This window comes from Aquarana catesbeiana, linkage group LG08 (assembly GCF_042186555.1).
Source record: "Aquarana catesbeiana isolate 2022-GZ linkage group LG08, ASM4218655v1, whole genome shotgun sequence".
Lineage (NCBI taxonomy): Eukaryota > Metazoa > Chordata > Amphibia > Anura > Ranidae > Aquarana > Aquarana catesbeiana.
In genome coordinates this window covers 299,818,367-299,845,001 of record NC_133331.1, presented here as the reverse complement: position 1 = coordinate 299,845,001, position 26,635 = coordinate 299,818,367, and the positions used below count along the sequence as shown (strand labels likewise).

Sequence of the window (26,635 nt, the reverse complement as noted above, 5' to 3'; positions counted from 1 at the left end):
AAGATAGCTAACATGTTTACGCCCCATCATGGCACTTAGGAATAAGCGCCATGATGGGGCGTAAACATGTTAGCTATCTTTTCTGTTCCTCCCTGTACATGAGGCGACTGCATTTGGATTTTATTTCTTCATAGGAACCATGCAGCTTATAGATAAGGGAACTTTATTACACAAAAATATCAAATGGTAATACAAAAAACACCAGATTTAAATCCCATTACCAGCGCCTCAGTAAAAAAATTAAAAGAGACAACGTTGTCTGATCAAGATGCAGCTTGATCAGACAACGTTGCCTATTTTTTATTGCTTTACTGAGGTGCTGGTGGTGGGATTTTTATCCGGTGTTTTTTGTATTACCATTTGATATTTTTGTGTAATAAAATATCTATAAGCTGCATGGTCCCTAGTAATTACTGCAGGTGAGGCTCTCTTTTCATCTTTTTCTATAGTCAGCTATTTGAGGGATGCTGTGTTTTCTCTCGTACAGAGCCTTCCCAACCCATACACCCCAGTGAGCTACTGGCTATCCCCCTGGTTTTCTTTCCCTTTTGGATATACCAGCTACTAGGGATGGGCTTTATGTTCGGGTCAAACATGAGTTCAAATCGAACATTGGCTGTTCGCCCGTTCACCGAACAGCGAACAATTTGGGGTGTTCACGGCAAATTCGCAGAACACCCTTTAAAAGTCTATGGGAGAAATCAAAAGTGCAAATGTTAAAGACTTATATGCATGGTATTGTTATAAGAAGTGTTTGGGGACCTGGGTTCTGCCCCAGGGGACATGTATCAATGCAAAAAAAAGTTTTAAAAACGACCGTTTTTTCGGGAGCAGTGATTTTACTAATGCCTAAAGCGAAACAATAAAAGTGTAATATTCTTTTAAATTTCGTACCTGGGGGGTGTCTATAGTATGCCTGTAAAGGGGCGTATGTTTCCCGTGTTTAGAACAGTCTGACAGCAAAATGACATTTCTAAAGGAAAAAAAGTCCTGTAAATCTACTATCGCTAGCGCCGGCTATAATGAATTGTCGGTCCGGCAATACACATAAAAGTTCATTGATTAAAACGGCATGGATTTTGCCCACAGGGGAACCCCGCGCCAAAATTAAAAAAAAAATGGCATGGGGTCCCCCAAAAATTCATACCAGACCCTTATCCGAGCACGCAACCTGGGAGGCCGCAGGAAAAGAGGGGGGACGAGAGAGCCCCCCCTCCTGAACAGTACCAGGCCACATGCCCTCAACATTGGGAGGGTGCTTTGGGGTAGCCCCCAAAGCACCTTGTCCCCATGTTGATGGGGAGAAGGGCCTCATCCCCACAACCCTTGCCCGGTGGTTGTGGGGGTCTGCGGGCGGGGGGCTTATCAGAATCTGGATGCCCCCTTTAACAAGGGGACCCCCAGATCCCGCTCCCCCATGTAAATTGGTAATGGGGCACAAATGTACCCCTACCATTTCACAAAAAAAGTGTCAAAAAGGTTAAAAAACACAAGAGACGGTTTTTGACAAGTCCTTTATTTCTTCTTCTTTCATCTTCTTTCTTCTGGTCTTCCTTCGGTGTTCTTCTTCTTCCTCCATCTTCTTTTTCTCCATCTTCTTCTTCCTCCGCTCTTCTCGTCCTGCATCTTCCTCCGGCTTCTTCCCTTCTCCGTCCGCACGATCCGCCTCAGTGGCAGTCTTCCGCCATGTGACGCTTCGGTTCCTCTGACATTTTCTATATAACAGAGGGCGGGGCCACCCGTTGACCCCGCCCTCCTCTGACGCACAGGGACTTCCCTGTGGCTTTCCCCCGTGTTGTCAGAGGGGGCGGGGTTTGTTTTTGATCAACAAACTATGTTTGTTGATCAAAACACAGTGAGATTCACCATGGTTGTAATTAATATTTTTAACTGAAATGAAAGGTTTGTGTAAAAAAAATGATCGTATTTATCGGCGTATAACACACACTTTTTTCCCCTTAAAATCAGGGGAAAATCGTGGGTGCATGTTATACGCCGATCCCCGCTAATTTTGATCGATTGGGGCGATCGCCGCCGACATACACATAGCGTGTAGATTTAAAAATGGCGCCGCGGAGTTCGCAGGGACTCGGCGGAGCGGAACGAGCGCCGCTGAGATCACAGTGACTGGGCGGAGCCGAGATACACATAACCGAGTGTACTCGGGTCTTCTCGGCGCCGCTCACAGTCATGCCCAGTCCCGCCATTGGACTTGTGTTATGGCCATCATAGGGCGGGACTGAGCGTGACTGTGAGCGGCGCCGAGAAGAGCCGAGTACACTCGGCTATGTGTATCTCAGCTCCGCCCAGTCACTGTGATCTCGACGGCGCTCGTTCAGCTCCGCCGATTCCCTGCGAACTCCGCTGCGCCATATTTAAATCTGTAATGGGGCAAGGCTAAAATGACAAGGCTGCACTGACCACTGGGGCAAGGCTGCACTGGGGCAAAGCTGCACTGACAAGGCTGCACTGGGGCAAAGCTGCACTGACAAGGCTGCACTGGGGCAAAGCTGCACTGATAAGGCTGCACTGGGGCAAAGCTGCACTGACAAGGCTGCACTGGGGCAAAGCTGCACTGACAAGGCTGCACTGACAAGGCTGCAATGGACACTGGGGCAAGGCTGCACTGACACTGAAAAGGCTGACATCACACTGACAAGGCTGCAGATGGACACTGATAACGCTGCATTGATGGGCATTTTAATGTAAGTTTTTTTTCCTTAAACTTCCCTCCTAAAAGTTTTTTTCCTTAAAATTCCCTCTTAAACTTGGGGTGCGTGTTATACGCTGATAAATACGGTAAATAATTCTAATTTACTTCCTGTCATTTCTAAAAACTTGTGTCAGAAAAATTACTCATCTTGCCTCTTACAAAGATACCTTGGGGTGTTTACTCTCTAAAATGTGGTTGTTTTGTGGTTGTTTCTCTTATCCTCGCAGGGCCTCAAGAAATGTGATAGGAAGTCAGCTGCAAGATTTATGCACTTTGAAAGCCTGAAGGTGCTCCTTGGATTTTGGACCCCTTTATGTATCTAGACAAATAAAAACTCTCACACATGTGGTATCCCCATGCTTGAAAGGAGTAGAAGAAAATGTTTTGAAGTGTAATTGCAATGCTGCGAACACACAATCGCAATTTCCGACAGGAAATGTTCGATGTGAGCTTGTTGTCGGAAAGTCCGACTGTGTATGTTCCATCGAACATTTGCTGTGGGAATTTCCGCACACAAATGTTTGAGAGAAGGCTCTCAAATTTTCCGACAACAAAACTTGTTATCAGAAAGTCTGATTGTGTGTACACCAGTCCGTCGCACAAAAGTTCACGCATGCTCTGAATCAAGCAGAAGGAGCCGCACTGGCTATTGAACTTCCTTTTTCTCGGCTCGTCGTACGTGCTGTACGTCACCGCATTCTTGACATTCGGATTTTCCAACAACATTTGTGTGACCGTGTGTATGCAAGACAAGTTTGAGCAAACATCACTCGGAAATAAATCCACGGTTCTGTTGTCCGATCGTGTGTACGGGGCATAAGTATACCCATGCTGTGTGTGAGAAATAACTTGTTAAAATGACAACTTTGTGAAATAATAATAAATAATAACAAACGGGGTCCCCAGCTCCCAGCCCCCCCTATGTGAATGAGTACGGAGTACATAGTACCTCTATTTGTTCACCAGAAAAGTGTCAAAAATAAATAAAAACACAAACACAGTTTTTTATAAAAAAAAATGCGCCCTGAAGTAAATCCAGTGTCAAGCGCTATGAAAGCCGACCACCGATCCAAAAAAACAAACAAAAAAAAAGAGGTGCCCACGCAATGCTTACCTTCTGGCAACTGACACAGCTCTGGTTCCCACCAACGGTAAATAAACAAAAAGGTAGGGTCATCTGTTATCGGCACTCCAGGGCCTCCAAGATGTGATAGGTAGTCAGGAAATTAAATGTGTCATTTACAGTATGATTCTTTAAAGCCTAAAGGCGCACCTTGGACTTTGGGCCTCTCTATGTGATTAGACTCGCATATGTGGTATCACCATACTAGAGGAAAGTAGTAAAATGAATTTTGGAGTGTAATTCTAAGTGTGACCATACTGTGTGTTATGACATTTTATTAATTGACAGCTTTGTGTAAAAAAAAAAAAGCTTTCTTTTTATATTTTTTAAAAACTTGGTGCAGAAAAATTAAATCCTCAAAAGACTCATCATGCCTATTAAAAAATACCCTGAGGTGTTTACTCTCCAAAATGTGGTGATTTTGTGGGTGTTTCTCCTATCCTTGCACTTTAGTGCCTCAAGAAATGTGATAGATAGTCAGGAAATCAGATGCGCTATTTGCCTGAAGGTGTTCCTGGGATTTTGGGCCCCTCTATGCATCCAGACAGAACAAAAAGTCTCACAGATGTGGTATCCCTATGCTTGAAAAGTGTGGAAGAATGTGTTTTGTGGTGTAATTCTAAGTATACCCATGTTGTGTGCGAGAAATAACTTGTTAAAATGACAACTTTGTGAAATAAAATTAGATTTTATTTATTTCTTTATTTTTTCAGAAAAGATTGTGGAAAAAATGTACATAAAAACTCATCCTGCCTCTTACTAAGTACTAGGGATGAGCCGAACACCCCCCTGTTCGGTTCGCACCAGAACATGCGAACAGGAAAAAAGTTCGCTCGAACACGCGAACACCGTTAAAGTCTATGGGACACGAACATGAATAATCAAAAGTGCTAATTTTAAAGGCTTATATGCAAGTTATTGTCATAAAAAGTGTTTGGGGACCTGGGTCCTGCCCCAGGGGACATGGATCAATGCAAAAAAAAGTTTTAAAAACGGACGTTTTTTCAGGAGCAGTGATTTTAATAATGCTTAAAGTCAAACAATAAAAGTGTAATATCCCTTTAAATTTCGTACCTGGGGGGTGTCTATAGTATGCCTGTAAAGGGGCGCATGTTTCCCGTGTTTAGAACAGTCTGACAGCAAAATGACATTTCGAAGGAAAAAACTCATTTAAAACTACCGCGGCTATTAATGAATTGCCGGTCCGACAATACACATAAAAGTTCATTGATAAAAACGGCATGGGAATTCCCCACAGGGAAACCCCGAACCAAAATTAAAAAAAAAAAAAAATGACGTGGGGGGGTCCCCCTAAATTCCATACCAGGCCCTTCAGGTCTGGTATGGATATTAAGGGGAACCCCGGCCAAAATTTAAAAAAAAAAATGACGTGGGGTTCCCCTTAAATTCCATACCAGACCCTTCAGGTCTGGTATGGATTTTAAGGGGAACCCCGCGCCAAAAAAAAAAAAAAAAACGGCGTGGGGTTCCCCCAAAAATCCATACCAGACCCTTATCCGAGCACGCAACCTGGCAGGCCGCAGGAAAAGAGGGGGGGACGAGAGTGCGGCCCCCCCCCTCTTGAACCGTACCAGGCCACATGCCCTCAACATTGGGAGGGTGCTTTGGGGTAGCCCCCCAAAACACCTTGTCCCCATGTTGATGAGGACAAGGGTCTCATCCCCACAACCGTGGCCGGTGGTTGTGGGGGTCTGCGGGCGGGGGGCTTATCGGAATCTGGAAGCCCCCTTTAACAAGGGGACCCCCAGATCCCGGCCCCCCCCCCTGTGTGAAATGGTAAGGGGGTACTTACCCCTACCATTTCACTAAAAAAGTGTCAAAATAGTTAAAAATGACAAGAGACAGTTTTTGACAATTCCTTTATTTAAATGCTTCTTCTATCTTCCTTCATCTTCTTCTTCTTCTGGTTCTTCTGGCTCTTCTGGTTCTTCCTCCGGCGTTCTCGTCCAGCATCTCCTCCGCGGCGTCTTCTATCTTCTTCTCCTCGGGCCACTCCGCACCCATGGCATGAGGGGAGGCTCCCGCTCTTCTCTTCATCTTCTTCTTCATCCTGTGTGACGGCGTCTCCTCGTCTGACGGTTCTTAAATAACCTCTGACGCACGGGACATGACGGGACTTCCCTGTGGCATTCCCCGTGACGTCACAAGGAAGTCCCGTCAAGTCACCGTGCGTCAGAGGGGGGCGGGGTCACCGGGTGGCCCCGCCCCCCGTTATTTAAGAACCGTCAGACGAGGAGACGCCATCACACAGAGGGAGCCTCCCTCCATGCATGGATGCGGAGCGGCCCGCAGAAGAAAATTAGGAAGAGAAGATGAAGATGAAGAAGATGAAGAAGAGAAGAGGATGAAGAAGAAGATGAAGAGAAGAGCGGGAGCCTCCCCTCATGCCATGGGTGCGGAGCGGCCCGAGGAGAAGAAGATAGAAGACGCCGCGGAGGAGATGGTGGACGAGAACGCCGGAGGAAGAACCAGAAGAGCCAGAAGAACCAGAAGAAGAAGAAGAAGATGAAGGAAGATAGAAGAAGCATTTAAATAAAGGAATTGTCAAAAACTGTCTCTTGTCATTTTTAACTATTTTGACACTTTTTTAGTGAAATGGTAGGGGTAAGTACCCCCTTACCATTTCACACAGGGGGGAGGGCCGGGATCTGGGGGTCCCCTTGTTAAAGGGGGCTTCCAGATTCCGATAAGCCCCCCGCCCGCAGACCCCCACAACCACCGGCCACGGTTGTGGGGATGAGGCCCTTGTCCTCATCAACATGGGGACAAGGTGTTTTGGGGGGCTACCCCAAAGCACCCTCCCAATGTTGAGGGCATGTGGCCTGGTATGGTTCAGGAGGGGGGGGGGCGCACTCTCGTCCCCCCCTCTTTTCCTGCGGCCTGCCAGGTTGCGTGCTCGGATAAGGGTCTGGTATGGATTTTTGGGGGAACCCCACGCCGTTTTTTTTTTTTTTTTGGCGCGGGGTTCCCCTTAAAATCCATACCAGACCTGAAGGGTCTGGTATGGAATTTAGGGGAAACCCCACATCATTTTTTTTTTTTAATTTTGGCCGGGGTTCCCCTTAATATCCATACCAGACCTGAAGGGCCTGGTATGGAATTTAGGGGGATCCCCCCACGTCTTTTTTTTTTTTTTAATTTTGGTTCGGGGTTTCCCTGTGGGGAATTCCCATGCCGTTTTTATCAATGAACTTTTATGTGTATTGTCGGACCGGCAATTCATTAATAGCCGCGGTAGTTTTAAATGAGTTTTTTCCTTCGAAATGTCATTTTGCTGTCAGACTGTTCTAAACACAGGAAACATGCGCCCCTTTACAGGCATACTATAGACACCCCCCAGGTACGAAATTTAAAGGGATATTACACTTTTATTGTTTGACTTTAAGCATTATTAAAATCACTGCTCCTGAAAAAACGTCCGTTTTTAAAACTTTTTTTTGCATTGATCCATGTCCCCTGGGGCAGGACCCAGGTCCCCAAACACTTTTTATGACAATACCATGCATATAAGCCTTTAAAATGAGCACTTTTGATTTCTCCCATAGACTTTTAAAGGGTGTTCCGCAGCATTCGAATTTGCCGCGAACACCCCAAATTGTTCGGTGTTCGGCGAACTTGCGAACAGCCAATGTTCGACTCGAACTCGAAGCTCATCCCTACTAAGTACCTTGGACTGTTTACTTTCCATAAAGGCATTATTTGGGGGTATTTGTACTGTCCTGGCATTTTAGAGACTCAAGAATTTAGATATTCAGTCAGAACATCAGGATTGATGAATTTTCAAATATATACACTATACATTGTAGACTTTATAACTTTCACACAGAATAGATAATATACGCTGATTTGCTTTTTATTTTAACCAAAAAAAGTCGAAAAATACATTTTGCCCTAAATTTATGAAGAAAGATTATTTACTTGCAATATTTTTATTAAAAAACATTTTTTTTATTCATAATGTTCAGTTTTTTTTTTCCATTATGTATTAAAAGTGGTGAAAAATCACAACTAAAAGAAAGCTTTACATGTCCCAAAAAATGATATAAAATTATTTCGATTACAGTGTTGCATGACCGAGTAATTGTCAGTCAAATTATCACTGTGCTGGAAATGAAAGAATGGCGTATACAGGAAGGGGGGATAACATGGCGGTCTTTAAGTGGTTAACAAACAATAAAAACTAAGATAGAATATAAATCTCTGTTATCTCGTGTGACTTCTCTGGTGATACACAAGGTCTCCTTTCGATTTGTAAGATTTCCCGCACTCTGAACATGAATACGGACGCTCACCTGTGTGAGTTCTCTGATGATACACAAGGCTTCCTTTCAGAGCGAAAGATTTCCCGCACTCTGAACATGAATAAGGACGCTCACCCGTGTGAGCTCTCTGGTGTACATTAAGTCTTTCTTTTGTAATGAAACCTTTCCCGCACTCTGAGCATGAATAGGGACGCTCCCCCGTGTGAATCTTCTTGTGTTCATCGAATGAAAATTTCCACCTGAAACATTTCCCACACTCCGAACATGAATAAGGACGCTCACCTGTGTGACCTCTCTGGTGTACATTAAGTTTTTCTTTTGTAATGAAACCTTTCCCGCACTCTGAGCATGAATAGGGACGCTCCCCCGTGTGAATCTTCTGGTGTCTATTAAGATTTCCTTTCGTAGGGAAACCTTTCCCGCACTCTGAGCATGAATAGGGAATCTCACCCGTGTGACATCTCTGGTGTGAAATAAGATTTCTTTTGTCGGAGAAACGTTTCCCACACTCTGAACATGAATAAGGACATTCACCTGTGTGACTTCTTTGGTGTATAAGAAGAATTCTTTTCTCAGTGAAACATTTCCCACACTCTGAACATGAATAGGGACACTCACCTGTGTGAATCATCTGGTGTCTATCAAGATTTTTTTTCTCAGTGAAACCTTTCCCACACTCTGAGCATGAATGGGGGCGCTCCCCTGTGTGAAGCTTCTGGTGTCTACTAAGATTGCTTTCATGAGTGAAACATTTCCCGCACTCTGAACATGAATAGGGACGCTCACCTGTGTGAATCATCTGGTGTTTATCAAGACTTTTTTCCTCAGTGAAACTTTTCCCGCACACTGAACATGAATAGGGACACTCACCCGTGTGAATTATCTGGTGTCTATCAAGATGTTTTTTCTCAGTGAAACCTTTCCCGCACTCTGAACATGAAAAGGGACACTCACCTGTGTGAATTGTCTGATGTTTAAGAAGGCTTCTTTTTTCAATGAAACCTTTCCCGCACTCTGAACATGAATATGGACGCTCGCCTGTGTGAATCATCTGGTGTTTATCCAGACTTTTTTTCTCAGTGAAACCTTTCCCGCACTCTGAACATGAAAAGGGACGTTCACCTGTGTGAATTGTCTGATGTGTAAGAAGGCTTTGTTTTCTAGTGAAACATTTCCCGCACTCTGAACAAGAAAAAGGACACTCACCAGTGTGAATTTTCTGATGTTCAAGAAGTTTTCCTTTTATGCTAAAACATTTCCCGCACTCTGAACATAAATAGGGACGCTCACCCGTGTGAATTCTCTGATGTTTAAGAAGGTTAACTTTCTGAACAAAACATTTTCCGCACTCTGAACATGAATAGGGACGCTCACCCGTGTGAATTCTCTGATGTATGACAAGGGTTCTTTTCACAGTGAAACCTTTCCCACACTCTGAACATGAATAAGGACGCTCCCCCGTGTGACTGTACCAGTGTGCAAGAAGGTTTTGTTTGCTAGTGAAACACTTCCCGCACTCTGAACATGAATAGGGACGCTCAGCCTTGTGATATTTCTCGTGTATAAGAAGTTTTCTCTTATTTGTGAAAAGTTTCCCACACACTGAACATGACAATGAAGTCTCTTCTGTGTGATCTCCTTCCTGCCCTGAAGAAGATTCCTCGGGAATAGACGGATCTATTAAAGTATTTCTACTGTGAGATCTTAGAGTCCTGGAATGTGATTTATCAGAAGATTCCTCAGACGTATTCCGCACATTATGGTCATCTGCTGAGAAATAATTTTACAAAAAATGTTAGAAGAATTTTTGAAATCTTGTATTCAATGTCCCTTTACAGTGCAGTCCCCTTTATATCACTGTGCCCCTTTACATTACAGTGCCCCCCACAATCACAGACCCCCATCACAATGCCCCTTACAGTCATGGTCCCCCCATCACTGCCTCTTTAAATCTCTTCCTCCCCTGCACAGTCCTACCTTCAGTAGAGCAGAGGCAGTTATCAGCCCTCTGTGTCCTCTGCCAGGTCTCCCGCCCCACCGACGATGTCATCCAATCAGCAGGACAGGGGGTGGGAGGAGCTGCAGATCTGGATGCTTGGTAATATGAAAAGACTCCCACTCTCTCTCCAGATCTCCTGCCCCCTTCCCTGCCGATTAAATGATATAGTCAGTGAGGTGAGAGGCCCGGGGGAGGGCACACAGGCTAAGTGTTATAACCGCACAGCATGAGGTGAGTGGTGACCGTGCTCTGTGATAGTCCTGTCCGGACTGCAGTCACCACTCACCTCCTGCTACGTGGACCGGTCATCAACAGGCCACGGACTGGTACTGGTCTGCAGATTGGGGACTCCTAGTCTACAATGTCTACACCTCATTTGTTGGGAACATGACGTTATATTGAGGAATGGAGATGGACCTTTCATATGGTGTACAGTATCTCCTCCTCATTTGTTGGGAACATGACATTATATTGAGGAATGGAGATGGACCTTTCATATGGTGTACAGTATCTCCTCCTCATTTGTTGGGAACATGACATTATATTGAGGAATGGAGATGGACCTTTCATATGGTGTACAGTATCTCCTCCTCATTAATTGTGAACATTGGTTAACATGGTAAATATAATTGCCTTCTTCTGGTGAGGACTAGAGTTGACATTTGACATTTGCATGTGCCGATGACGTCGGCACATACAAATACAGGGGATATCTCCTAAACCATGCAGGTTTAGGAGATATCCTGGGTAGCTACAGGTAAGCCTGATTATAGGCTTACCTGTAGCACAAAGTGGTCTGTAAGGGTTTACAACCACTTTAACCGCTTGCCACCCGCCAGCTGTCATATGACGGCCAGGCGGCGCGGCTCTCGTTCTGGGAGGGTGTCATATGACGTCCCTTCATTTAAACAGGGAATGCGCACGATTGTGTGCGCGCATCCCTGTTCCTTTGGTGGCGGCGTGTCACGGAGACACCGCTCACCGCCAAGGGGGGTGAACAGCCATTGGGCATAGCTGTTTACCACGTGATCGGCCGTGATGAAGTCACGGCCGGTCACAGGTGGTACCGCCCCACTTTGCACGGCACATGCACATGATCTCGAGCTCGCTGCGCGTGCACATCGGTGGCGGCGTGTTCCCGGGAACACTGCTCGTCACCGCCGCTGGTAAACAGTCATTGGCTGGCGGCTGTTTACCACGTGATCGGCTGTGATCCTTTCACAGCCGATCACTAAATGTAAATACAGAGTGGTAACGATATGTTACCGGCTGTTCCCTCCTCACACACCGATCGTGTGTGAGAAGGAGACATCTCGTTACCGCTTACAGTGTACACCAATCACACTGATTGCCCCCCCCAATAAAGAGGACCTGTCACCACCCATCAACGTACCTGTCACAGTTCATCTTAGTACCTGTCAGTCCATATGAGTACCTGTCACAGTCCATCTGAGTACCCGAGTACCTGTCACAGTTCATCAGGGGAACTGAGTACCTGAGTACCTGTCACAGTCCATATGAGTACCCGAGCACCTGAGTACCTGTCACAGTCCATCTGAGTACCTGAGTACCTGTCACAGTCCATATGAGTACCCGAGCACCTGAGTACCTGTCACAGTCCATCTGAGTACCCGAGTACCTGTCACAGTTTATCAGGGGAACTGAGTACCTGAGTACCTGTCACAGTCCATATGAGTACCTGAGCACCTGAGTACCTGTCACAGTCCATATGAGTACCCGAGCACTTGAGTAGCTGTCACAGTCCATATGAGTACCCGAGTATCTGAGTACCTGTCACAGTCCATATGAGTACCGAGTACCTGAGTACCTGTCACAGTCCATATGAGTACCGAGTACCTGAGTACCTGTCACCACCCTTTAGAGTACCCGAATACCAGTCACCAGCCCATCAGAGTACCCGAGTACCTTTCTGTAGCCCATCAGAGTGCCCAAGTACCTGTCACCAGGCCATCAGAGTAACCGAGTACCTGTCACCAGCCCATCAGAGTACCCGAGTACCTGTCACCAGCCCATCAGAGTAATCGAGTACTTGTCACCAGGTCATCAGAGTACCCGAGTACCTATCTGCAGCCCATCAGAGTAATTGAGTACCTGTCACCAGGCCATCAGAGTACCCGAGTACCTGTCACCAGGCCATCAGAGTAACCGAGTACCTGTCACCAGCCCATCAGAGTAACCGAGTACCTGTCACCAGCCCATCAGAGTAACCGAGTACCTGTCTGCAGCTCATCAAGTTACCCGAGTACCTGTCTCCAGCCCATCAGAGTAATCAAGTACTTGTCACCAGGTCATCAGAGTACCCGAGTACCTATCTGCAGCCCATCAGAGTAATTGAGTACCTGTCACCAGGCCATCAGAGTACCCGAGTACCTGTCACCAGGCCATCAGAGTAACCGAGTACCTGTCACCAGCCCATCAGAGTAACCGAGTACCTGTCACCAGCCCATCAGAGTAATCGAGTACTTGTCACCAGGCCTCAGAGTACCAGAGTACCTGTCACCAGGCCATCAGAATACCCGAGTACCTGTCACCAGGCCATCAGAGTAACCGAGTACCTGTCACCAGCCCATCAGAGTACCCGAGTACCTGTCACCAGCCCATCAGAGTACCCGAGTACCTGTCTGCAGCTCATCAAGTTATCCAAGTACCTGTCTCCAGCCCATCATTATACCCGAGTACCTATCTGCAGCCCATCAGAGTAATCAAGTACTTGTCACCAGGCCATCAGAGTACCCGAGTACCTATCTGCAGCCCATCAGAGTAATTGAGTACCTGTCACCAGGCCATCAGAGTACCTGAGTACCTGTCACCAGGCCATCAGAGTACCCGAGTACCTGTCGCCAGCCCATCAGAGTACCCGAGTACCTGTCACCAGCCCATCAGAGTACCCGAGTACCTGTCACCAGCCCATCAGAGTACCCGAGTACCTGTCACCAGCCCATCAGAGTAACCGAGTACCTGTCACCAGCCCATAAGAGTACCTGAGTACCTGTCACCAGCCCATCAGAGTACCCGAGTACCTGTCACCAGCCCATCAGAGTAACCGAGTACCTGTCACCAGCCCATCAGAGTAACCGAGTACCTGTCACCAGGCCTTCAGAGTAACCGAGTACCTATCACCAGCCCATCAGAGTAACCGAGTACCTGTCACCAGCCCATCAGAGTAACCGAGTACCTGTCTGCAGCTCATCAAGTTACCCGAGTATCTATCTGCAGCCCATAAGAGTACCCAAGTACCTGTCACCAGGCCATCAGAGTACCCGAGTACCTGTGACCAGGCCATCAGAGTAACCGAGTACCTGTCACCAGCCCATCAGAGTAACCGAGTACCTGTCACCAGCCCATCAGAGTAATCGAGTACTTGTCACCAGGCCTCAGAGTACCAGAGTACCTGTCACCAGGCCATCAGAGTACCCGAGTACCTGTCACCAGGCCATCAGAGTAACCGAGTACCTGTCTGCAGCTCATCAAGTTACCCAAGTACCTGTCTCCAGCCCATCATTATACCGGAGTACCTATCTGCAGCCCATCAGAGTAATCAAGTACTTGTCACCAGGCCATCAGAGTACCCGAGTACCTATCTGCAGCCCATCAGAGAATTTGAGTACCTGTCACCAGGCCATCAGAGTACCCGAGTACCTGTCACCAGGCCATCAGAGTACCCGAGTACCTGTCGCCAGCCCATCAGAGTACCTGAGTACCTGTCACCAGCCCATCAGAGTACCCGAGTACCTGTCACCAGCCCATCAGAGTACCCGAGTACCTGTCACCAGCCCATCAGAGTAACCGAGTACCTGTCACCAGCCCATCAGTGTACCCGAGTACCTGTCACCAGCCCATCAGAGTACCCGAGTACCTGTCACCAGCCCATCAGAGTAACCGAGTACCTGTCACCAGCCCATCAGAGTAATCGAGTACTTGTCACCAGGCCTTCAGAGTAACCGAGTACCTGTCACCAGCCCATCAGAGTAACCGAGTACCTGTCACCAGCCCATCAGAGTAATCGAGTACTTGTCACCAGGCCTCAGAGTACCAGAGTACCTGTCACCAGGCCATCAGAGTACCCGAGTACCTGTCACCAGGCCATCAGAGTAACCGAGTACCTGTCTGCAGCTCATCAAGTTACCCAAGTACCTGTCTCCAGCCCATCATTATACCAGAGTACCTATCTGCAGCCCATCAGAGTAATCAAGTACTTGTCACCAGGCCATCAGAGTACCCGAGTACCTATCTGCAGCCCATCAGAGTAATTGAGTACCTGTCACCAGGCCATCAGAGTACCCGAGTACCTGTCACCAGGCCATCAGAGTACCCGAGTACCTGTCGCCAGCCCATCAGAGTACCTGAGTACCTGTCACCAGCCCATCAGAGTACCCGAGTACCTGTCACCAGCCCATCAGAGTACCCGAGTACCTGTCACCAGCCCATCAGAGTAACCGAGTACCTGTCACCAGCCCATCAGTGTACCCGAGTACCTGTCACCAGCCCATCAGAGTACCCGAGTACCTGTCACCAGCCCATCAGAGTAACCGAGTACCTGTCACCAGCCCATCAGAGTAATCGAGTACTTGTCACCAGGCCTTCAGAGTAACCGAGTACCTGTCACCAGCCCATCAGAGTAACCGAGTACCTGTCACCAGCCCATCAGAGTAACCGAGTACCTGTCTGCAGCTCATCAAGTTACCCGAGTATCTATCTGCAGCCCATAAGAGTACCCAAGTACCTGTCACCAGGCCATCAGAGTACCCGAGTACCTGTCACCAGCCCATCATTAACCGAGTACCTGTCACCAGCCCATCAGAGTAACCGAGTACCTGTCTGCAGCTCATCAAGTTACCCAAGTATCTATCTGCAGCCCATAAGAGTACCCGAGTACCTATTTGCAGCCCATGCCTCATAGTATATACCTTGGGGTGTTTTCTTTCCAAAATGGGGTCATTTTGTGTGGTAATTCCATTGTCCTGGTGCTCCAGGGCCTTCAAAAGTGTGATAGGTAGGAAGGAATGTAATTTATGCTCCTAGAACGCCCTAAGGTACTACTTCAATGTTGGGCCTCTGTATGTGGCCAGGCTGTGTAAAAGTCTCACACATGTGGTATCGCCATACTCGGGAAGAGTAGCAGAATGTATTTTGGGGTGTAATTTTTGCTATATACATGCTATGTGTTAGAAATATCTTATAAATTGACAATTTTGTGTAAAAAAAAAAATGCTTTTTCATTTTTTTTCCACATTTTCCAAAAACTTCTGGAAAAAAATGAACCGTACAAAAGACTCATTATGCCTCATAGATTATACATTGGGGTGTTTGCTTTCCAAAATGGGGTCATTTTGTGGGCAATTCCCTTGTCCTGTTGCTCCAGGGTCTTCAAAAGTGTAATAGGTGGTTGAGAAATGAGATGTGTCATTTATGCTCGTTATGCACGCCTGAAGGTGCTACTTCAATGTCGGTCCTCTATATGTGGCCATGCTGTGTAAAAGTCTCACACCTGTGGTATCACCATACTCGGGAAGAGTAGCAGAATGTATTTTGGGGTGTAATTTGTTGTATGCATATGCTGTGTGTGAGAAATAACCTGATAATATGACAATTTTGTAAAAAAAAATCTTCATTTTGCAAAGAATTGTGGGAAAAAATTACAACTTGAAAAAACTCACCATGCTACTTACTTAATACCTTGGAATGTCTACTTTCTAAAAAGGGGCCATTTGGGTTGTATTTGTACTTTCCTGACTTGTTAGTGTCTCAAGAAATAAGATACACCTGATGTACTGAACGCCTGATCAGATGTGATCAATTTTCAGTGATTGGCACCATAGTTTGTAGACTCTATAACTTTCACAAAGACCAAATAATATACACTAATTTGTGTAATTTTTACCAAAGATATGTAGCAATATAAATTTTAGCCAAAATGTATGAAGAAAAATTACTAATTAGCAAAATTTTATGAGAGAAACAAAGAAAAAGGCTTTTTTTTTCACAAAATTTACTTTTTTTAAATTTATTTTTTTTATTTATAGCAGAAAAAATAAAATCCCACTAGTGATTAAATACCCCCAAAAGAAAGCTCTATTTGTGTGAAAAGAAAGACGCAAGTTTCATATGGGTAAACTGTTGCATGACTGAGTAATTGTCATTCAAACTGTGAGAGCGCTGAAAGCTGAAAATTGGTCTAGGCAGGAAGGGGGTGTAAGTGCCAGTGCTGTGTTTTGGCCTAGGCCAACAAGGCCCAGGCCTAGGGCGGCACTTTGCGGGGGGGGGGGGGGCAGCAAAAAAACCCGCCCCCCCCCAAATGGCACGCGTGCCCTCCTCCCGCACAGCAGGGCACATCAGGAGAGTACAGCTTAGGCGTGCAGTGGCGTTGCAGCTGCAGATGGGGCCAGAAAGCAGTTTACGGGGGCGGCTTGACGGCTCCTGCTTAAAGCCGTGATTCTCCCTCTCTGATTGGCCCTCTGCTGTGGCCAATCATGGGGAGGGAAACAGCTGGCAGGAAGCTGGGCGGCGGCGTGGCAAAATCAATTAGAGCCGCTCTCTCTCTCTTCTCCCTTTGGCTGACAGAAAGGGGAGGGGGGGCGAGCGGGGGAGTCCTCTGGTAAATGGAGCAGCAGCGCTGTGACAGGGAGAGGAGAGCTGTGGGTTGTCTGTGTATCTCCCCGCTCACCTCCCCCACCCCTTTCTGTCAGCCGAACGGAGAAGAGAGAGAGAGTGGCTCTATATGGTTTTGCCGCTCCGCTGCCCAGCTTCCTGCCCGCTGTTTCCTTCCCCTTGATTGGCTACAGCAGAGGGCCAATCAGAAGACTCTGGGGGCATCATGGGAAAAGTAGTCCCTGAAGAGTGGCAGCCCCTGTGTGTCCACAGACATCATGCTACAGCCCCCAGCATGCATGCACTCTGCCGGGGGGGTTACAGGAGGAGAAAAAGAGAGTACTGTGCTGGGGGAAGCCAGATAAAGAGCCACACTGTACCCCTGTACATGCACCACCAGAGCCATGCTGTACCCACACAACCAGAGCCACGCTGTACCCGCACCACCAGAGAGCCACGCTGTACCCGCACCACCAGAGAGCCATGCTGTACCCGCACCACCAGAGCCACGCTGTACCCGCACCACCAGAGCCATGCTGTACCCGCACCACCAGAGAGCCACGCTGTACATGCACCACCAGAGAGCCACGCTGTACACGCACCACCAGAGAGCCACGCTGTACACGCACCACCAGAGAGCCACGCTGTACCCGCACCACCAGAGAGCTACGCTGTACACGCACCACCAGAGAGCCACGCTGTACCCGCACCACCAGAGAGAGAGCCGCGCTGTACCCGCACCACCAGAGAGAGCCACCCTGTACCCGCACCACCAGAGGGGGAGAAATATGAAGCCACTGCCAGGGTAAAGACTTGCTACACTACTGACTAGAGTCAGCCTGGGCAACCCAGAGTGAGTGAATGTCCAGCCGGAGGGATCACTGTTGCAGTTTCACTGGGTCTGGTAAGATAGCCTGTTGGCCATTATCCATTACTGTTCCCAGGGACTGAGCCATTAGGAAGTGCCTAACCTGATATCCTCTAGGCCAACCCTAGTGACGCCACTGTCCCGGAGCCCACAACAAGTTCCGGCACCGAGTTTCGGTAACTGGCCAGACAGGGATGCGCCAGCGTTGGCACCAAGGACATCTGCCGCCCGGAGTCCTACAAGTCGCGATGGGCTTTCCGTAGCAGCCGACACCTCTCTCCCCACTGTCAGCCACACACACTCCTCAGCTCCTCCTCCCTTCTCCTTCTCGGCTCCAATATTCTAGTGTACACAGCCAGGAGGAGGAGGAGCCACAGAGGAGGGACACGACTTCAGTGCAAGAGCCTCCCAAAGCACCCAGAACATATCCCCTTACCCCCACATGAAAAGATGCCGCATCCCTTACTGTCTTCTTCCCGTGGCGTCCCTCTGTCCTCCCATTAAAATGACAGGGCGGACCTTAAAAAGGAAGGGGTGTGGCCTTGACAGGAAGGGGTGGGTTATAGTTAAATTAGGGGGTGCGCGAGCTTAGTCAGGCCTAGGGCAGCACAAAACCTAAATACACCACTGGTAAGTGTACTGTATTGAGGTAGTTAAGATACATTTATCATGAGTTCACAAAAGTCAACAGACCATCTGGTTATGAGTCATAAGTCATACATCCTGTCCCATGGCCTACAGAACAGGGAACAGGAAAGGACAAAGCAAACCACAATGAGATATATAGAGTACAGTGCTTTACAAGCATTTTTCTTGTGCATTCTTTCATAAATGCAGATATAGCATATTTGCCGGCGTATAAGGCGTCTGGGCGTATAAGGCGGCCCCCTCATTTTGCAGCTAAAACGTTGGTTTTGAGATATACTCACCGTATAAGACGACCCCCTTCAGGTGTTTCAGATGGAGGGTCAGATGCCAGATGAAGGGTCAGGTGCCAGATGGAGGGTCAGGTGCCAGATGGAGGGTCAGGTGCCAGAAAAAGGGTCAGGTGCCAGAAGAAGGGTCAGGTGCCAGAAGAAGGGTCAGGTGCCAGATGGAGGGTCAAGTGCCAGATGGAGGGTCAGGTGCCAGATGGAGGGTCAGGTGCCAGAAGAAGGGTCAGGTGCCAGAAGAAGGGTCAGGTGCCAGATGGAGGGTCAGGTGCCAGATGGAGGGTCAGGTGCCAGAAGAAGGGTCAGGTGCCAGAAGAAGGGTCAGGTGCCAGATGAAGGGTCAGGTGCCAGATGGAGGGTCAGGTGCTTCAAACCAAAGCTCCAGTGGTGGATGGCGAGGTGGCCGTGGAAGGAAGAGGAGCCGAGGGGTAGCCGCATTCGGTAACATACTGTATACAGTATGACAGTATACCGCGCTGAGCCAATCACGACAAGCGATGAATTCTATTAATGAATACAAAGCCTGCTCGGATTGGCTTTGAGATTCAGAGAGGCGCAGGCTGATGATATTACAACCTCTGTCAATCCGAGCAGGCTTTGTATTCATTAATAGAATACATCGCTCGCCGTGATTGGCAGAGGTTGGAACATCATCAGCCCGCGCCTCTCTGACTCTTAAAGCCAATCCGAGCAGGCCTTGTATTCATTAATAGAATACATCGCTCGCCGTGATTGGCTCAGCGGACATTAATGCACATCCAGTGGGCTGACATCCATATACCGGCGTATAAGACAACCCCCGATTTTTGGGGGATTTTTTTAAGTATAAAAGGTCGTCTTATACGCCGGAAAATACGGTAAGCTAAAATGACAAAATCTTGTATACTGAAGCTAAAATGACAAAGTATAACAAAATGGAGTCAATGGTTTGGGCATATTAATACAGGGGGGACTCTGATGGGGACATCTAATGTAAAGGAGGACTCTGATGGGGACATCTAATGTAAAGGGGGCTGTGATGGGGGCATCTGATGTAAAGGATGACTCTGATCTGATGGGGACATCTGATGTAAAGTAGGACTCTAATGGGGCTGTGATGGGGGCATATGATGTAAATGGGGACTCTGATGGGGGCATCTGATGTAAAGGGGGACTCTAATGGGGGCATCTGATGTAAAGGGGGACTCTGATGGGGACATCTGATGTAAAGGAGGACTCTGATGGGGACATCTAATGTAAAGGGGGACTCTGATCTGATGGGGACATCTGATGTAAAGGAGGACTCTGATGGAGACATCTAATGTGAAGGGGGCTCTGATGGGGACGTCTAATGTGAAGGAGGACTCTGATGGTGACACCTGATGTAAAGGGGGAATCTGATGAAGACACCTGATGTATAGGGGGACTCTGATTGGGACCCCTGATGTAAAGGGGGGTACCCGATGTAAAGGGGGACGCTGACTGGGACATCTGATGTAAAAAGGGGGCTCTGAGGAGGACTCCTTATGTTAAGTGTTTTTATTTTCTTTTACTTGAAATGTGAATGTCATTTGCCTACTGTGATGGGCACAGTGAGGCTGCAATTGATGGGCACAGTGAGGCTGCATATGATGAACACAGTGAGGCTGCATAGGATGGGCACAGTGAGGCTGCATATGATGGGTACAATGAGGCTGCATATGACGGGCACAGTGAGGCTGTATATGATGGGCACAGTGAGGCTGCATATGATGGGCACAGTGAGGCTGCATATGATGAACACAGTGAGGCTGCATAGGATGGGCACAGTGAGGCTGCATATGATGGGTACAATGAGGCTGCATATGACGGGCACAGTGAGGCTGTATATGATGGGCACAGTGAGGCTGCATATGATGGGCACAGTAAGGCTGCATATGATGGGCACAGAGAGGCTGCATATGATGGGCACAGTAAGGCTGCATATGATGGGCACAGTGAGGCTGCATATGATGGGTACAGTAAGGCTGCATATGATGGGCACAGTGAGGCTGCATATGATGGGCACAGTGAGGCTGCATATGATGGGTACAGTGAGGCTGTTTATGATGAGCACAGTGAGGCTGCATATGATGGGCACAGTGAGGTTGCATATGATGGGCACAGTGAGGCTGCATATGATGGGCACAGTGAGGCTGCATATGATGGGCACAGTAAGGCTGTATATGATGGGCACAGTGAGGCTGCATATGATGGGCACAGTTGTTTCTAGCAGTAATGATAAATAATCACCTGATAAATGGCTATTTACAGTCCTGCATCACTAACAGTTTAATTTTTCAGTTTGTTTGCACCCCCCAAAAATGTTGAGCACCAGTCGCCACTGCTGTATATGATTACTAATAATTGTAGGAAAAACATTTTAGAATGTTGATCTGGGAAGTTATCTGATTGCCTTTTCGGATCAGGAAAGAACATTTTTAAACTAAAGAAAATGAGGCTGAGCTTTATATGGTTATTCTGTCTTCATCCTGGGTGAATTCAGTAGACATAGACCTTTTCTCCTCTGATGTAACAATGTAAATACAAACTTCATACTCATAGAAGTAAAATAATAATGGAAACTGGTTCTATATTTAGTGTTTTTTACTTACTTTTGTCCATATGTAGAAAAGATTCCTCCTGTTTACTTTCCATAGTCATCTCCCCCTCCTCCATAGACTGCTGATCTCCACTCACCAACCTCTCTTCTTCATCCTCTTTATCCTCAACTTTTATGTCTTTCAATTCTTCAAACTAAACCCCAAAGATGGTAGAATACATTGGTAAAAAGAAACAAGAGATTACACAGAAGAATAACCTCTCATAGATTAGAATACATTTTGAGTTCTAGTTGCTCAGTACCACCTACCTGATGATGGTGAGGGATGATGTGATCTTCCTGTGATGAATCCCGGGAATACAGAGGAAGGGAACATCTCTCTGGTGGGTTCCCATTACTGGATCCATCTGTAGGAAACACACACAATGACTGAATACATTGTTTCTATGTGTTTATCAGATGATGGGGGATCTAAGTGGACCCTCCGTACTGCTCTCTCCTTTACAATAAAGTCTCCTCTTACCCGGTGATGTGAGGGGCGGCTGATTCTCCATTATAACGTCCTTGTAGAGATCCTTGTGTCCTTCACCTCTGTTGTCAGGCAGTGAGGTGGAGGCACTGTGATGGGTGATGTCCTGTGAAGACGGCTGCTGGGTGTTAATGGATCTCCAGATAGTTATTGCTCTATAATCCTGTGAGAAGACAGGAAGTCATAATGATCACTTCATACTTTCCAGAATTATCCATACTTCTACCCATGTCAAAAAATATCCCCTAAAAACAGTATTTGAGGTTTGTGTAGTAGTGGATGTTGGAGATAAAGACATCACAGTGACTATGGAGGAAGAGAACGGAAATGACGGGGGATTTATTGGTGTAAAAAGAAAAGAAATCTTATTACCCTCTTTGTGTGTTCCAGCGATGTGTGCTCTCTTTTTTCTTCTCCTTTCACCTTGGATATTGTACGTTATACAACGTTCTATGCTTATCTTTCATCAGCTCCCGTCAGAGTGATCCGCGCACAATATGTGATGTTGCTCTCTTGTTAGAACTGCATCATGTGAGGCTTCTCAGGTTACAGAGTGAATTTATCCTATATCTAACCCATCCTCCGCCCATATTTCCTGTGTTTCTTCGAGAGGTGTCTGGCTACAAAGTGGACCTCCACTCCACTTCTTTTTTTTTTTTACTGAACTTTATTGTGAATCTCTGCCGCTAGAGCTCCACTACAGGAAGTGTAGGTAACATGATTTCTGTGTAGAGTGGAGCTCCACTACAGGAAGTGGAGGTCACATGATTTCTGTGTAGAGTGGAGCTCCACTACAGGAAGTGAAGGTCACATGATGTCTGTGTAGAGTGGAGTTCCACTACAGGAAGTGAAGGTCACATGATTTCTGTGGACCTCCAGTGACTGCAGTCTGCAGCACATACTGAGCCATTCTGGTGTTATTATTAGTTAAGCCTGGGATTTGCAGAAATACAAGATATTTTTGGTAGGTTTTGTACTTTCAGTTAAAGTGTTGTCCTTGTAAAAGCAATTGTTTATTATTTACCAATTTATATTTTTGATGATGATGGAAGTTCATGTTTATGTTGGAAGAAGAATACAATCCATGTTTTTGCCCCCCCCCCCTTCATGCCAATTAACAGGACCAAGATTGAGACACACATGGATCTCCACACAAAAAAAAAAAAAAATTTTAACGGTTCAAAAGGTATGTCGGCATTAACCACTTCAGCATCAGAAGATTTGACTTCTCAATGAACGGGCATTTTTTTTGCGATACGGCACTGCGTCGCTTTAACTGACAATTGTGTGGTTGTGAGATATTGCACCCAAACAAAATTTAGGTCCTTTTTACCCCACAAATAGAGCTTTCTTTTGGTGGTATTTGATCGCCTCTGCGTTTTTTACTTTTTGCGCTATGAACAAAAGAAGAGCGACAATTTTGAAAAAAAACACATCTTTTACTTTTTGCTATAGTAAATATCCCTATAAAAACCAAACAATTTCCTCAGTTGAGGCCGATATGTATTCTTCTACATATTTTTTGGTAAAAAAATTGCAATAAGCGTATATTGATTGGTTTGCGCAAAAGTTACAGTGTCTACAAACTATGAGAAAGATATATGGCATTTATATAGCATTTTTCTTATTTTTTTTACTAGTAATGGCGGTGATCTGTGAATTCTGGAGACCTCAATGACACACACACAGCAGGCAATGTACAGAGCAGGTCTGAAATGTTTATTAAGGGCTACAGCCTGTAAAGTAGAAAAGGAAAGGAGAGGGGTAGATCTATTCCTAGGTTTCTAAGGGTTAAGCAGGTTTCAACAGAGATTCATTATCTCACTAGTTTTGGCAGGTGCTTAGAAACTCAGGAAAAACAACATTATCTTACAAGGACATAAAGATAACATTATCTTACAAGGACATAAAGATAACATTATCTACAAGGACACAGCTGGCCTAAACACAAGGAGTTCTAATTATTAATATATACATTGAGAACTGTATTTTAACAGTTTTAATAAGGCACAAGCAGACCTCTGTTTGACCCTGTCAAACTTAATTAATGTACTGTACATAACTTTCCTGTATTTCACCTAATTATTTTAACCACCTGTATCACTTATCTTTGACTCTCATGATTTATATGCATTTCAACTGTGGTTAAAAATGTTCCTTTTCTAATGGGTGACATTAAAATGAACATTTTCAAGAACACCTTTGTACAAGTACTTGTCATGAAGTGGCGTTCATTTAAAGTTCAACACTTGAACGCATCTTTTAGAAACAAGAACTATCTAATGGAATACAAAAGACAAAATGGAGTTACAGTTGATTATATACTCTATAACAGGGAGGACTAGCTAAAATTAGGTGAACGGTGTAGGAATTACAACAGTTTGTATATGTGCCTCCCACTTTTTAAGGGACCAAAAGTAATGGGACAATTGGCTGCTCAGCTGTTCCATGGCCAAGTGTGTGTTATTCCCTCATTATCCCATTTACAAGGAGCAGATAAAAGGTCCAGAGTTCATTTCAAGTGTGCTATTTGCATTTGGAATCTGTTGCTGTCAACTCAATATATGAGATCCAAAGAGCTGTCACTATCAGTGAAGCAAGCCATCATTAGGCTGAAAAAACAAAACAAACCCATCAGAGAGATAGAAAAAACAGTAGGTGTGGCCAAATCAACTGTTTGGAACATCCTTAAAAAGAAAGAACGCACCTCCAATTTGCTTACCTTTGCAGAACAGGCTAATGTTAGGCTTAATGACCACAGTTGTAGGCAGGAATTTCAAGCATTCCGCTTTACCTCCCCGGTGGGCAGCATTTAGCAGAGGTGATGGTGAATATGAATTCAGAGGGGCATGATATACGTATGAATGCCACCTCTATTTACATATCAATGACACTGGTCCACAGCTATATACATATTAATGCTGCCGCTATTTACATATGAATGCAGGTTATTTACATGTAAACACAGGGTCTGCAGGTGAGTCATCTGTACATGGCAATAGGGCAGAGCTGGGCATCATTAGTAACAGAACTTCACACTAAGATATTGGGACACAGCACAGGACAAAAATGTCACAGGACAAGGGAATTTAAACTGGGATAGTTGGAAAGTATGAGGCAGCTGCTTTGGGCCCCACAAAAATGATGGGGCCCAGGGCAGCTGCCCCTTTTTCCCTGCCTTAAGACAGCCCTGGCCACACTTTGAATGACAATTGTGCGGTCATGCAACACTGTACCCATATGACATTTTTTTAACTTTCTTCACACAGATAGAGCTTTCTTTTGGTGGTATTTAATAGAGGTCGACCGATATATCGGCCGATATTTGGCTTTCTTTACTTAATCGGCATCAGCCGATTGTGCTGATAAAAAAAGCCGATTATAACTTCAGCGGGACTTGCAAATGACTTCTGTAATAGAAGTCAATGCAAGTTGCTTGAAAGTTATCTGTGGAGAGGATTCTCTCCTCCCTGGGCAGCCTGCCAAGTCTGATAAGAGGATACATTGTATCTTTTCAGGTTCTTTTATCAATGAGCTGAACTCCATGTGTAGAAGCTCTCAGTTTAACCATTTAAAGACTAAATCTTTTCTGACACTTGTTGCTTACAAGTAGGGATGAGCTTCGAGTTCGAGTCGAACTCATGTTCGACTCCAACATTGGCTGTTCGCAAGTTCGCCGAACAGCGAACAATTTGGGGTGTTCGCGGCAAATTCGAATGCCGCGGAACACCCTTTAAAAGTCTATGGGAGAAATCAAAAGTGCTAATTTTAAAGGCTAATGTGCAAGTTATTGTCATAAAAAGTGTTTGGGGACCTGGGTCCTGCCCCAGGGGACATGGATCAATGCAAAAAAAAGTTTTAAAAACGGCCGTTTTTTCAGGAGCAGTGATTTTAATAATGCTTAAAGTCAATCAATAAAAGTGTAATATCCCTTTAAATTTCGTACCTGGGGGGTGTCTATAGTATGCCTGTAAAGGGGCGCATGTTTCCTGTGTTTAGAACAGTCTGACAGCAAAATGACATTTTGAAGGAAAAAACTCATTGCCGACAATACACATAGAAGTTCATTGATAAAAACGGCATGGGAATTCCCCAAAGGGGAACCCCGAACCAAAATTTAGAAAAATAAATGACGTGGGAGTCCCCCTAAATTCCATACCAGGCCCTTCAGGTCTGATATGGATATTAAGGGGAACCCCGGCCAAAATTTTAAAAAAAAATGACGTGGGGTTCCCCCTAAATTCCATACCAGACCCTTCAGGTCTGGTATGGATTTTAAGGAGAACCCCGCGCCAAAAAAAAAAAAAATGGCGTGGGGTCCCCCCAAAAATCCATACCAGACCCTTATCTGAGCACGCAACCTGGCAGGCCGCAGGAAAAGAGGGGGGGACGAGAGTGCGGCCCCCCCCTCCTGAACCATACCAGGCCACATGCCCTCAACATTGGGAGGGTGCTTTGGGGTAGCCTCCCAAAACACCTTGTCCCCATGTTGATAAGGACAAGGGCCTCATCCCCACAACCCTGGCCGGTGGTTGTGGGGGTCTGCGGGCGGGGGGCTTATCGGAATCTGGAAGCCCCCTTTAACAAGGTGACCCCCAGATCCCGGCCCCTGCCCCTGTGTGAAATGGTAAGGGGGTACATAAATACCCCTACCATTTCACGAAAAAAGTGTCAGAAATGTTAAAAATGACAAGAGACAGTTTTTGACAATTCCTTTATTTAAATGCTTCTTCTTCTATCTTCCGGTTCTTCTGGTTCTTCTGGCTCTTCTGGTTCTTCCTCCGGCGTTCTCGTCCAGCATCTCCTCCGCGGCGTCTTCTATCTTCTTCTCCTCCGGCCGCTCCGCACCCATGGCATGGGGGGGAGGCTCCCGCTCTTCTCTTCTTCTTTTCTTATCTTCTTCTCTTCTTCATTTTCTTCTCCGGGCCGCAATCCAGGCTGGCATGGAGGGAGGCTCCCGCTGTGTGACGGTGCTCCTCGTCTGACAGTTCTTAAATAACGGGGGGCGGGGCCACCCGG

At 46.3% G+C, this 26,635-nt stretch overlaps 1 protein-coding gene across 1 annotated transcript in view; it reads right to left on the bottom strand.

Annotated features, from left to right (window-relative positions):
- Positions 1–7,783: 7,783 nt before the first annotated feature.
- Positions 7,784–26,635, bottom strand: part of LOC141106854 (uncharacterized) — a 53,342-nt gene continuing 34,490 nt past the window's right edge. Inside the window, exons 8-11 of the mRNA XM_073597784.1 lie at positions 21,611–21,779; positions 21,397–21,494; positions 21,140–21,281; positions 7,784–9,889 (exon numbers count right to left, since the gene is read on the bottom strand). Of these exons, the coding sequence (XP_073453885.1) occupies positions 8,061–9,889; positions 21,140–21,281; positions 21,397–21,494; positions 21,611–21,779 (2,238 nt within the window). The 3' untranslated portion in view covers positions 7,784–8,060. The remainder of the gene's footprint in view (positions 9,890–21,139; positions 21,282–21,396; positions 21,495–21,610; positions 21,780–26,635) is intronic.